Below are 12,927 nucleotides of genomic sequence, written 5' to 3'. Positions count from 1 at the left end.
AAAAGCAATGAATCAGTGGATATCTCTACTGATTTTCCAGATATAGTTTTTGTTAAATTGTCTATTTAGTTCTGCTACCCATTTACTAAATGTGTTCTTTTTTTCATTGCTGAATTGCTGAAGTTTTTTGAATTGCTTAAGTTTTTAACATATCTTGGATATGAACCTCTTGTGGGCTGTGTCATGTTTAAATATTATCTTCTATTCAAGATGTCTTCTTGATTGCTTGCATATTTTCTCTTGCTGTGTAAAAACTTTTTAATTTGAGGTCACCCCAATTGTTATTTTGCTTTTACTTCCCTTCCCTTGTTTAAGTTTCCAAAAACATTTTTATCACTGATGTCAGGGACCGTATTGCCAATGTTTTCTTCTATATATTTTATTGTTACACGTCTATTTAATCCACTTGGAATTTATTTTTTTGTATGGAGTTAGAGAATGATATAACTTCACTCTTTTAGGAATGAATTCTTCCAGTTTACTGAGAAACATTTATTAAAGAAACTGTATTTTCTCTATCTCTTTCTTAACCCTTAAGGCTTTATTATATACAAAACTTCCAGAAAGCTACATATCACCTTCTAATTATATTTGCTCCCCCTATAACATTTAATATGTATACAACCAATTACATGTAGTTATGCACATTACAAAATTACATTATTTTTCTATATATAAATGCACACATCAAAGGCAATATAAATACACATTTAAAAAAATTGTTGTAAGAGTTATCTGTTAGAATGATAAATTTCATGCACAAATGCAAGTTTATATATGCAAATATGTGAATATTTTTATAAAAGTAAACATGTACATGTATTTTTGCATCCATAGATGGACAGAATATAATGGATCATGTCCTACATATAACTGGAAATAAGTCTGCCCATCCATCAATCAATATCTCATGATAAGATAACTTTTCAGAGTTCAATGTTTAGGAAGTCTCAGTTTTTAGGCTCTTTGGTTTATTTTGCATTTTAAAAACAGCTGAGTTATATTGTATTATACATTGTTTTGTTTAAAGAATTAAACAAAAGAAATACCCATGTAACCACTTTCTAAGAAAGGTTATGCTCAAGAACTAAAGTACTGGTAGCAGTGTCACTTTTCCATTTATGTATGTATGTATACCAAAAACTGTGATTTATTTTGCTGTTTTTGAGTTTTATAAAAATAGTCATATAGGGGCCCTCCCTGGTTAAAGCACTGCACTAAGAAGCTTAAGCCACTTCCTCATGAGTTCAATCCCCGCCTGCCCCAGAGATGACCACATGGCGTGGCAGACCTCTCCTGACCCGCCCGCTGCTTCCCTCAGCAGTGTAGTTCACCGCTGCTTCCCTCAGCAGTGTACTTCATCATACTTCATCGATCTGCCTTTTCTGCTCCCAACTCTGTCCCTGGTGAATCCTCTCACCTTCCGAATCTTTGGTCTGTACCCCAGTTCTGTATGAATAAATAAATAAATCTTAAAAAAAAATAGTCATACAGTATATATATTCTTTTTGAGACCTCTTTTGTTTAATATTGTTTCTGTGAAATTTATCAAGGTTGATGCTTTATGTAGATTTTTTCCCATATAATTTTGATTGTGCACTTTTATGTCTTTATTCATTTGCCATTGATGGCACATTTGGAAGATCTCTGGTTTGGGGCTGTGTGAAGAGTGCTGCTATGGCAGAGGTCACTAGTTATCTAACACAGTAGACTCTTCCCTTCTTCCTGGATACACAGTTACATACTTCCCAACTCCCTCTTATAGTCATGTGTGATCAGGCAGACTAGTGAATGTTACGTGTGCTACTTTGGGTCTCTAGAGATCTTCCCTCTGTTCTATTTTTGTAGCCTTCCTCTTGCTGACTGGCTAGGAGCAGGCTAACACTTTCTAGTAAAGAGGCAGATAGTAAATATACTAAGTTTTGTGGGCCATTCAGCTCCTATTGCAACTATTCATCTGGACTACTGCAGCACGAAAGCAACCACAGGAAATACGTACAAAAAATGGATATGATATGGCTGTGTTCCAATCAAACTTTATTTGCAAAGATAAGCAGTGATCAGACTTGAATATGGATCAAGTTTACCACAGCTCAAGGTGATTTTGGAAGGTGCAGAGAAGTGGTAGAACTACTCTACCCTTTGGAAAGGGATGCTGTCAGTCTGAAAACTAACTGTGGACCATTACAAGAGAAAGAAGGAAACACTGTGTTCTTTAAACCATTACTTTTTTTTCCTTCTGCACTTGTTAATAGAGCTTAGCCTACCCTAACTGAAGGTAAGCTAAGGACATATTTGTAAGTTATCAATGTATGACTAAGATTCTTTCTAGTATATTTAAGAATGGAATTGGTGGGATAAAGGGCATTTCTTTATTTTTAATAACTAATGCCAAATTGTTCCCAAAATGGTTGCAAGAATTTACACCCTATGGACAGAAAAACATTCTTGGTATTCTAGTCTTGATAGTATAAGAATCATAATGAAAATACAACCGACAACTTTGTTCTCCCTTTTGAAGTTTGTGTAGTTATCTGGGGACCTTTGTAATTCTGTATTAATTTTAGGCTTAGTTTTTCCATTTCTGTAAACATTGTTGTTGGAATTTTAATAGGAAATGCATGGAATATGTACATTGAATTCCTTCTTTGAGGGGACTGGGCACACAATTTATTGTATACATGTTCTATTGTTAAAGGCATCTACTTTTAGCAAATCTTTTAGCCAAGACCTCTGGGAATCTAAAGTAATATCTTATGGTTCCCTTTTAATGATTGAACATATAATAAACATACAGTAATAAGAGGACTCACAGCACTGCAAGGAGAAGCTCCCTAAGAGGTGCAACAATGAGCTTCAGAGACTATTCCTCATTCAGATGAGTTTAAATAAGCCTCTTCCCATAAAAAAAACAAGCCACCTGTGTTAGGGAGCATCATGGGGTCTCCACCACTGGTTGATGTAGCCTACATAGCCTAAAAAGGTCCAAAGACAAAGTGAAGGGCAATGTCAACACCATCAGGTAAATGCAAATTACTCCAGGTAGAGCGGCTCTCAAGCTTTTAAAGGGAACCAGAGGTCCATAAAAGAGCAACAAACAGCAGTTGGCCTAAATGCAGAAGAGGCCTTGGAATGGCTTTAATGTCTGATATAAGAATTGGCAGCGCTAAGTCCTGAGGTGTAACAATTCTCTCTCAGGGAACATATGTGCTCAGGGGGTTCCCAACCTTTCCCTGAGTTCGTGAGATGAAAGGAAATCAGTTATCACTCAGAAAAGAGAGATTCTAGGCAAGTTGGGAGAAAAAAATAAAGCACTGCGTTGGGAGGAAAAAAGGGAATAAAGACTGGGCACTTCCAGGTTTATGCCTTCAGTTTAAAAGTGCTTGACTTAGGTTGAGATTCTCCCTGTTCCACATAGCTCAATAAAAGCAACTAAAATAGAAGACCCTGAACACTGATGATGACTGAAAGAAATTTATATTCTAAGGGTAATTCTGACAAATAGTATACATATTTTTGTGACTACAAGGTTGTTTCTTGAGACAAGAGCCAGGTCTTTTTTCACACATTTAGCATCAATAAAGTTGATGAGGAGGATAGAAGACATGAAGGAATAAGAGATTAAAAATAATAATTAATCGTCTCACAGTAAATGTCCTTTGTAGCATTTAATGATTAAAGGACAACAAGAGAAACAAAGGATATATTACCAAGGAAAGCATAATGAAATTGAGACACGCTAATGAGGGGAAAGTAAGTATACATTAAACCAAGAGGTGTAACTTAGGCAATCAATGGTAGGCCATCGCCCTTATGATAAATAGGGCATCCAACTCCCCTGTGGCACACCTGAGGAAGTTTGCCTCCGTTTGGACGGGTGCCACTGCAAATGCCAATGCAGTGACTTTGCGCTAAGCTGTGACCTGTGTCCTGCAGCTCTGAATGACTCAAGGGTACATCCTCAGCTCCTTTCATGATCAGGTGACACATCATTTTGCTAATGGCTCCATATTAGAATAAAAGAAGAGAAAAATACAAGAAGTCTTAAGCGTAGAAAACAAGTTAGTCATTCCCATGACTAACTTAAAACTCTTTCAAAGATATGAAAGAAGTTTCTAGTTTTTTTCACTGCAACACTACAACCCCTCCTCACCCCCCAAAGAGGGAGAGGGTGGGAAATGAAAAAATAAAACCATGAGTAAAAACTATTCCAGAAAACTTTGCAGAAGTGTAACAGTTTTCTCTTGGTTAAATTGATTGGTATAGCAACATTATACAATGACTATTAGGATTCATTGTGCACAACAGAAAGTGCTGAAATGTCAGCACACTATACAGCAAAAAGTAATGGGTTCTGAACCCCTGTTAGTCAAAAATGATTTTGTTTCAAATTAGAAATTGATTTCTTTTGGACACAAGCCCTTTGCAGGCTTCCAGCTTCTATAGCTGGGCCCGGGAGAGATTAACCTCCACCACGGCAAGGCCTGGCCTGATGACACCTTCCTCCAACTGCCTTTTCAACTGCAGCTTTCAAATGTGGCTGTGGTCTTAACCAATAACATGAGCTATTTGTCCCTTTGCTATTACACTATATTTTTCTCATTTTGCCATTTTATTTTCATGCTGACACACAACACAAATCTGTTGACAAGTTAACAGAAGCCTATGTAAGCTTTGCACTGCACCCAACACACCAATTGTGACAAGTTCTCCACTCTCCAAAATGCAATTTAACCAAGAGGAGCCAAAGTAAGAGTTTCCCAACTCTGAAGCACGACTAACTGTGAAAGTAACAGCAATTCTATCTCAGAAACTAACTCCCCTCAACTCATGTCTGTTTCTGGTAGCAGATTCTAAAAAGAAAAAAAAATGTTCTAAATTGTCTTAAAGAAACAGAAGGCTGTATGAGATTCCTTGTGTCACACAAACCTACTTTTGCATTTGTTTCAAACTGTGGACGTGGACAAATTATCATCTCTCAATTACCTAAACTGAATAATTTCTTGATTCATCATAATTAAAACAAAATCATGATGGTGCTGGCAGGGATGAGGAAAGGCGGGGGGGTACATCTGCGAGACCTGCTCATGAAGTGCCGTACCACGCTCCATTGAATAGTGTTGAGAGTGGATAGAGGGTGGACAAGAAATTGGCTGCTTCCACCAGAGAGAGGCAGGTGCCAGCCATCAAAAAACAAAATAAATAAAAGGAAATTAGTATAAATGGTTGTGAGAATTTAAAAAAGGAATCTGGGGACAAGGTGTGAGCAGAAGGGGGCGTAGAGGTGTTTCTCGGCCTGTTGGTGCCTGAACATCTCTTGGGCACAATGATATTCAGAGATGCTTTATTCTGCTGCCAAGTTCTCAGATCACACCAGACAACAGGGAAATATGGCTAAATGCTGCTGCTTTACTCAACATTTCAGTTACTTCAGTGGCTTCTTTTAAAACATCTATGACATATAAAGTGGGAAAAATTACCGGAACTTAAAACACTACTAGGCAACGTTAGCTTAAAACAAAGTTTTCATTTAGCCACAATGTAGAATTATCTATGACCTCAAATCTAATCCCGCCACATTTTCAGTTAACAGAGGACTAACTTCAGTCGGTAGGCTTTACTTTCTCAGTAGAGACTTATGTTCTGTCTCTGGCCTTTACTCACATTGAACATTATTCTGTGTACTTGATCATACTTACTGCTGAATAATTTTTACAGTTTACTGCTTATAAAAAGGGACAAACTGGGTAGTTTCTTATGAACATTCTAAGAGAATAGCTGGTTAACTCACTGAACTAGTAGATGCGACCTTTGGCCCTGCCAGCACACACCAGTTTGTCACATACTCACCTCTAGTTCAAGATTGTAGGAAACCCTCTGGAGATCTTGGATAGCAGCCACCAGTAATCACTGCCCCCAGTAGTTTCTCATTTTGCTACTATGGATGCTAAGCTCACCTTTTTGGGGTCTATATGTATCTTTCTTTTGACATGTCCAAAGGGCATCATCTTCTACCTGTGACTGAAACCCAACTGTCTTCTTTTCCCTCTTATTCTCTCCATTGCTAGTGGCGTCTTGGTATTTTTTGATGGATGGTGATGTTCCAGGCAGCCAGCCATCACATCTTGATGTCAATAGGCTGAAAAGGATAAACAACAAGAGTAAAGAGCAGCAAAGGGGCTATAGATCACACAAAGGCATCTAAAGTAGCATGAGTTAAAATGGAATTTATAAGAACTTTCTTTTCCTTCTTCTTTTTTATTGAGGTACAATTTAAATAATTTACTGAAGGTCTATTTTGTGTCCTGTCACAATTATGGAGATGAAATAGGCTTTCTTCTCAAAAAGTTTATCTTTGGAGTTGGGAAAATGAGAATCAGACCCACGAAGCTGCTTATTAATAAAGCCACCGAGTATGACTAAGAGGATATCAAGTACTAAAAATGAACATTAGCAATTAAAATATCGCTAATTTGCTCTGAAATGCACGTGTGCTTCTCATTTTCAATTGTTAGAACATGAAAGGAGTCGTACAACTGTGCATGTGGAAGAATGGGTCTCTGTCCTCACATAATTTCATTCTGAGGTTAATAAGTCAAATATAGAGTGAAAGGAATTTTAATGGAAACAAACACATGTCCATATGTTTTTCTTTCTAATAAAATGGCTTTGCCACTATTAGCACATTTTCTCTCACAGCATTATATTTTTTAGAGAAGAATGTATCCCTTGCTATTCTACAGCCTCTTCTTTCTAATTTAAATTCACCACAGACGCCTGACACTTTGGCTTTGCCTTCCCCATGCCCACAGACAAGGTGAAAATTAAAGTGTAGACAAAAAGATATACATCGAGAAAGTAAGATTCTGAAAAATAGGATATAGAGGTAATCTACAACCAAGAAAAGTTGATAGAGAATTACCATTAATCATCCCAGCTGGCTCTTAACCATGATTCCAATCACATAAGCCCATCAAAGGCACTAGGCTTCCAATTTATGTTGATCAACATCTTTAGTAATGGTGCTTAATAACATAATTCATTAATAACCAAGAAATGTAATAACTTTGTGTTTAGGATGATAGAGACAAAGACTATTAGAAGTATAACCTTATATGGTCATAATGGGATGTATTAAAATTGTATCATTGAATTTTTTTTTTTTACCAGAACCCAGAGATCATTTTTCCATTTGTACCCATATGTGGGTACTCACAGAATTTCTATTAATGAGACAGGAAAATAAGAAGACTGAACCGGTTTTACTCTAAGTTAAAGATAAATTTATTTCAGTCCAGAAGTACCAAACTGAAAGAAATTCAATGACTGTATCTTTGCTTATTCTTATAGAAAATTGATGTGACCACGACTACTGGCTGTCCCAAAATTCATTCATTCTCAGCTCAGCGGGGTTCCCAAATTCAGCCAACACAAATCACTGATTGCTGCCTGCTTTTTTATTTTTTTAATCCCATTTTATACCTTACCTTTATTCTAAACCCCCTCCTGGTGATCTTCTATCTTAACAAGGGACTTGGCTTCTAAGTTCCATGGAATAATAATGACTGTATAAAAAACTTCATTTGTATTGACTACCATCCTTCCCCCTTTATTATTCTTCTTGTAATGCCCCAGAAAGAAAATTACATCTTCTATTCATATTCTTGACATGGATTTTTTTAAAGATTTATTAATTTTATGCATATAGATCTGGGGTATAGGCCAGAGGTACGGGGGCAGTGAGAGGATTCAGCAGAGACAGAATGGGGCGCAGAACAGGCAGACTGAGGAAGTACACTGCTGAGGGGAACACTGGGCGGGCTGGTGAGACAGGAGAGGTCTGCTGTGCCTGTGGGTCACCTCTGGGGAGGGGATCGAACTCCCAAGGGAGCAGGCATGGCCAGCTTTGAAGTGCTGTGCTTTAACCCGCTGCACCACCAGGAAGGGAGGGCCACCTGACATAGTTTTGATTCATGCTCCTGTCACTATACTTTATTAATCATCCTTTCCTGTAACTTAGAAACTCCTCTTCCTCTCAGCTATATTATTTTCTAGGATCACAATCAAGATCAGACCTTACATTTCAAATCAAAATCTAAACTTGAAACTAAAAACTTTCCCCTTAATTGGGAAATTATAATAACATTCAGTGTCAGCGAGAAAGTGGGCCAAAAATATTTTAATGAACTATTTAGGAACTGAAAATTATTGTAATTTTCTTGTGGTTGACTTTCAATACAAAATAAAATATGCCTTTACCCTAATAGTTCTACTTTTAAGAAGTTATCCTATAGAATTACATAAACAACACCATAAGAATATTTGCTCAAAGATGGTCATTGCAAAATTATAATAGTGAAAAAACGGGAGGCATGTATTACACAATATCAGATGGAATAACCAAACTATGACATAGCTGTCGTAAGGAATACTGCTCAGTCATTAAAAAGAATGAGGTAGCTAGTAATCCATACTATTGTGGGGAAATTTTGACATATTATTAAGTAAAATAATTTTTTAAAATAATTTAGTTTACTGAATAAATTATATTATTGAGCATATAACAAGTTACATTATTGAATATATACTTATTCAGTATACAGAATTTATTTTTATAAAAGCAAAAGTCTTTTTGAAGTCCTATCTGGATAAATATCAAACCAGAGAATTAGAAGTAGAGTGACAGGGAAAAGAATTTTGTAATTTATTTATTTCTGAATGTTTTAATTTCCTCTATAAGGCATTGCACTTTTGTAATTAAAAACACAAAAACAAACTCACCATCTCCTCTTTTCTTCTTTTCTCTGTCAAATTTTTACAAAATAGTAATTAATTATAATATACACACTTATTAAACCTATTTTTTTTTTTAAAAGAATAAGTCTAGTGTTCTTTGCTCTTTCAATAGTCTTCTTATTACTAGGCCACTTCACAGGAATTGCCTCTGTTCTTAAAACATTTTCCCTTGGACTTTATAATATATTATCTTAAGTGGTTTTCTAGTTTTAGGAGGCCTCTACTTGAATTCTGTTGCTGGGAATTCATCAGCTTCTTTCCCCCTAAATGCAGTCTTTCCTGAAGTTTCTGTCCTCATCCATCTTTTCTTCCCCTTGGCACTTTCTTAGTGATCTTGCCACCCCATTGTATCTTCAATTATTATTTTTAAAGAGATTCATGTAGCCCACAGTGCTCTACAAAATTGCTGACCTGATCAAGTATATTCTGAAAAGTGGTGAAGGGATGTCTCCTCAGACCTCCCAAAGCAACTCAGCCTAAAGCAATGTCTTATCTTTATCTTGAAGTTAGTTCTTTTATTTCCATTCTCATTGAATGATATCACCATTCTCTCACTCAAGAGAGAAAAAACCTCAGCTGTCTTAAGGTCTGCTTTCCTTTCTCCTGATCAATTAATTTCCAAATTAATCATTCCTTTATATATTCATAAGTTTATATATTCCTTTATAAATTTGAAAACATGATTGATAAACCTGATAATATATGATGGGGTTGAGGTGGGCTAAGAGAAAACAAATATTTATTGAATATTTTCTATACGCTAGGCAATGGGTATACACACATGAGCAAGAACTGGTTATTGTTCTCAAGGTGATTTTAGTGGTGGAGATAGAAAAGAAATAGATTATTTTTAATAGACAAGATACCTGTCATGACTCAGAAAATACCCTGGAACAGGGTAGGACATCTAATTCTATTTGCATTACTGAAGAGAAAACCCTAAAGCATTCAATCTATATCTTGGTGGATAAGCAGGTTATAAGGGAGGGTAGACTGATGTACTAGTAGAAGAAAACAGTATTAACAAACATACCAGCAATTAAAGTTTCATCATATTTTGGGAAAATTTAATGCTTTGTTATTATTAGAGCATCAGTATAGGGGACTAGAGTGAAGACAAGTGGAAGGTGAAGCAGGAACAATAGGGACAAGTCAGATCATGAAAGTTTGATTTCTCATGTCAAGAGACTTTTGAACTCTATCCTGTAGGCAAATGGAATTAATGAAGGGTTCTAGAAAAAAATGACATGATTCAACTTAAATTTATGAAAAATTGGTCTGTCTGGCACTATTTATAGAATGGATGGCAAGAAGCTGAATAAGAACGTTTGCCGAACAGCTCTGCTGAGAAATAGTAAGGGTCTGAAATAGAGAAGTAGCAATAGGAGCTGAAAGAAGGTAGTTTAAAAAATATTTAGGATTTAGAGTTGGCAGATTTGATGAGTGTTTGAGGGTAAGGGAAATTTGTGTATTTATACGGGATAGTTTAGATCAACCACTCAATATAGAATATTCATGATGTACTATCCACTTATAGCAAGTGAATGCGTCCCTCTGGAGTAGGCCAGGTTTGCTTCTCCATTTTGGAAGCTCAACAGGGGATTCCAATGTACAGTCAGGGTTGAAATCACCAAACTATGGTAAAGAACAAGAGAAAACCTTCTTTTGGTAAAATGGTTGAGGATGAAGAGAATTATCTTGTTCTGCCCACAGTGAAGACTTGGGGGCAGTGATAGTTCAGTATCATTCATTCATTCATTTATGATTTATTTATTTACCCATACAGACTGGGGTACTGGCCAGAGGTGCAGAGGTGGTGAGAGGCTTCACCAGATAGAGTGGGGAACAGAACAGGCAGATCAACGAAGGGGAGCAGCGGGCAGGTCAGGAGAGGTCTGCCACGCCATGTGGGTTACCTCCGGGGCGGGGAATTGAAGTTGTGCTGAAGTGGCTGTGGCCAGCTTTATAGTGCTGTGGTTTAACCATTTGCGCCACCAGGGAGGGCCCTCTTTTTATTTTTATTGAGGTAACACTGCATTACATTGCGTGTGACTCAGCGATACCTTCTCAGAGGTATGTTACAATTCAGTGCTTTTATTTTTTTGTTCTTTACTAAAATGTTCCAGATCTCTAGAAGTGAGCCAGAAACTGGATGATATGCCAATAATTTAGGTATGAAATAACCATCGCCTGAATTAGGCCACTGAAACTCAGATGATGTACTCACACACACACACACACACACACACACACACTTCTTAAAGGACAATTAAAAAAAAAAAAAAACGACTCAGGAACAGAATATAGGAATTGGCTCTTACCTATTAAAGAAATTGAACTGATAATCAAAACATTCTGCCAAAGAAAAAATAACTAGATATTGTCATTGGTAAATTTTATAATCTTTAAGGAAGGAATATTACAAATCTTACTCAGACTTTGGCAAACAGAAGAAAGGAACACTTTTCAACTTATTTTGTTACTGTAGTTTAACCAAAACCTTATTTAGTTACTATAACAAAAGACAATTACAGACTAGTTTCCATCAGGAATATAAATGTAAGAATCCTCAACAAATATTGGTAAATCAAAGATAATGATATATAAAAAAAGTAATACAATGGCTGAATATTTCCCAAAATGAAACATTAAAAAAACATATAAATTTTCACATTAAAAGAATAAAATAGAAAAATTATGTTGGTTATATTAATACAGAAAAAGCAATTCACAAAATACTGATAAAAACTTTTAGAAAATTATAAATTATAAGGATCTTTTTTCAACATTCTAAAGGATATTTATTAAAAGTCCACTTTTAAAATTGTGTTTATTGTTGAATTGTTAAGTGACTTTCCTTGAGCATAAAGCAAGAATGTCTTTTTTAACCACTTCTATCCCACATTATATCGGAATTTTTACCTAATGCAAGAAAAAAGAAAAAAGCATAGGAAAGGCTGTTATTATTCACAGCTATCTGTAAACTTTAAAATCTTTAGGACTCTACAAAAATGAAATCTGCCAAAATATATTCATTTAGCAAGACTGTAGTTCATACAGTAAATATTAAAAAAGGAATACTCTTGGGCCCTCCCTGGTGGTGCAACAGGTTAAAGCACAGCACTATGAAGCTATCCACTGTCACTGCAGCACAAGTTCGACTCCCCTTCTGGGAGGTGACCCACACTGTACAGAAGACCTCTCTTGTCTTTCCTGTTGCTCCCCTCGGCAAGGTACTTTGTCAATCTGCCTTTTCTGCTCCCCACGCTGTCGCTGGTGAATACTTTTCTCACTGCCTCTATACCCTTGGCCTGTACCTCAGTTCTGTATACATAAACAAATATTTTTTTAAAATGAAAACTTTATAAATTCCACCAGTAAATTCAATGAAAGTGTACAAGATTATTACACTGAAAACTACATGGTACTACTGAGATAAGTTTAAAAAGGTTTAAACAAATGTAGATCTATGACATGTTCACTGATTGGAAAAGTCATTATTCTTAGAAGTCAATTCTCCCAAAATTGACCTACTCAGAATATCAGTTCCTTAATAGAAACTCAAGAACTTAACCTAAAATGTAAAGAAAAAAAATCTAGAATAACTAAAATTCCTAAAAAGCAAAACGGAAGACTTATACTATCTAATTTCAAGATTTGTGTTATAAGGATAAAGAAATCTCAATTGTGTGAAATTGACAGAAAAATGGAATATAGATGAAAGGAAGAGAAATCCATAAATGTGCATGTGTGTGTGTGTACATATATCCAACTGACTTTCGAAAAGGTACCAGGCAATTCAATGAAAAGATATTTATTTTTTTCCCAACAAATGGTACTGTAGTAATTGTATACTACATAGAAAATCAATAAACCTTGAATTCTACATGATTTACAAACATGTATTTGAAATGAGTGATAGCTTCAAATATAAAGTTAAAACCATACAACTGCTATAGGAAAACAAGGAGGATATCTTTTTAGCCTTCTTTAAAAATTCCTACTCTTTGAAAACATCACTAAAGACATAAAAAGACAACTCATACACTGGGGTAAAAATATTCATAATACAGATGATGAAGACTCCGTGCCCAAAATACATAAAAAAATTCTATGTTTAATAATTGAGTT

At 35.8% G+C, this 12,927-nt stretch overlaps 1 protein-coding gene across 2 annotated transcripts in view; it reads right to left on the bottom strand.

Annotated features, from left to right (window-relative positions):
• KIAA1328 (KIAA1328 ortholog) overlaps positions 1-12,927 on the bottom strand; it is a 217,750-nt gene that overhangs the window by 31,533 nt on the left and 173,290 nt on the right. Inside the window, exon 9 of one of the 2 annotated variants that reach the window (XM_012725764.1) lies at positions 5,958-6,139. The exons of the other annotated variant lie outside the window; for it this stretch is intronic. Within the exon in view, the coding sequence (XP_012581218.1) occupies positions 5,958-6,139 (182 nt within the window). The remainder of the gene's footprint in view (positions 1-5,957; positions 6,140-12,927) is intronic. 2 annotated transcript variants of the gene reach the window in all.

The sequence above is a fragment of the Condylura cristata genome, unplaced genomic scaffold (assembly GCF_000260355.1).
Source record: "Condylura cristata isolate star-nosed mole 26May11 unplaced genomic scaffold, ConCri1.0 scaffold00016, whole genome shotgun sequence".
In the NCBI taxonomy this organism is placed as follows: Eukaryota; Metazoa; Chordata; class Mammalia; order Eulipotyphla; family Talpidae; genus Condylura; species Condylura cristata.
This window is presented reverse-complemented; position numbering and strand designations above follow the sequence as displayed.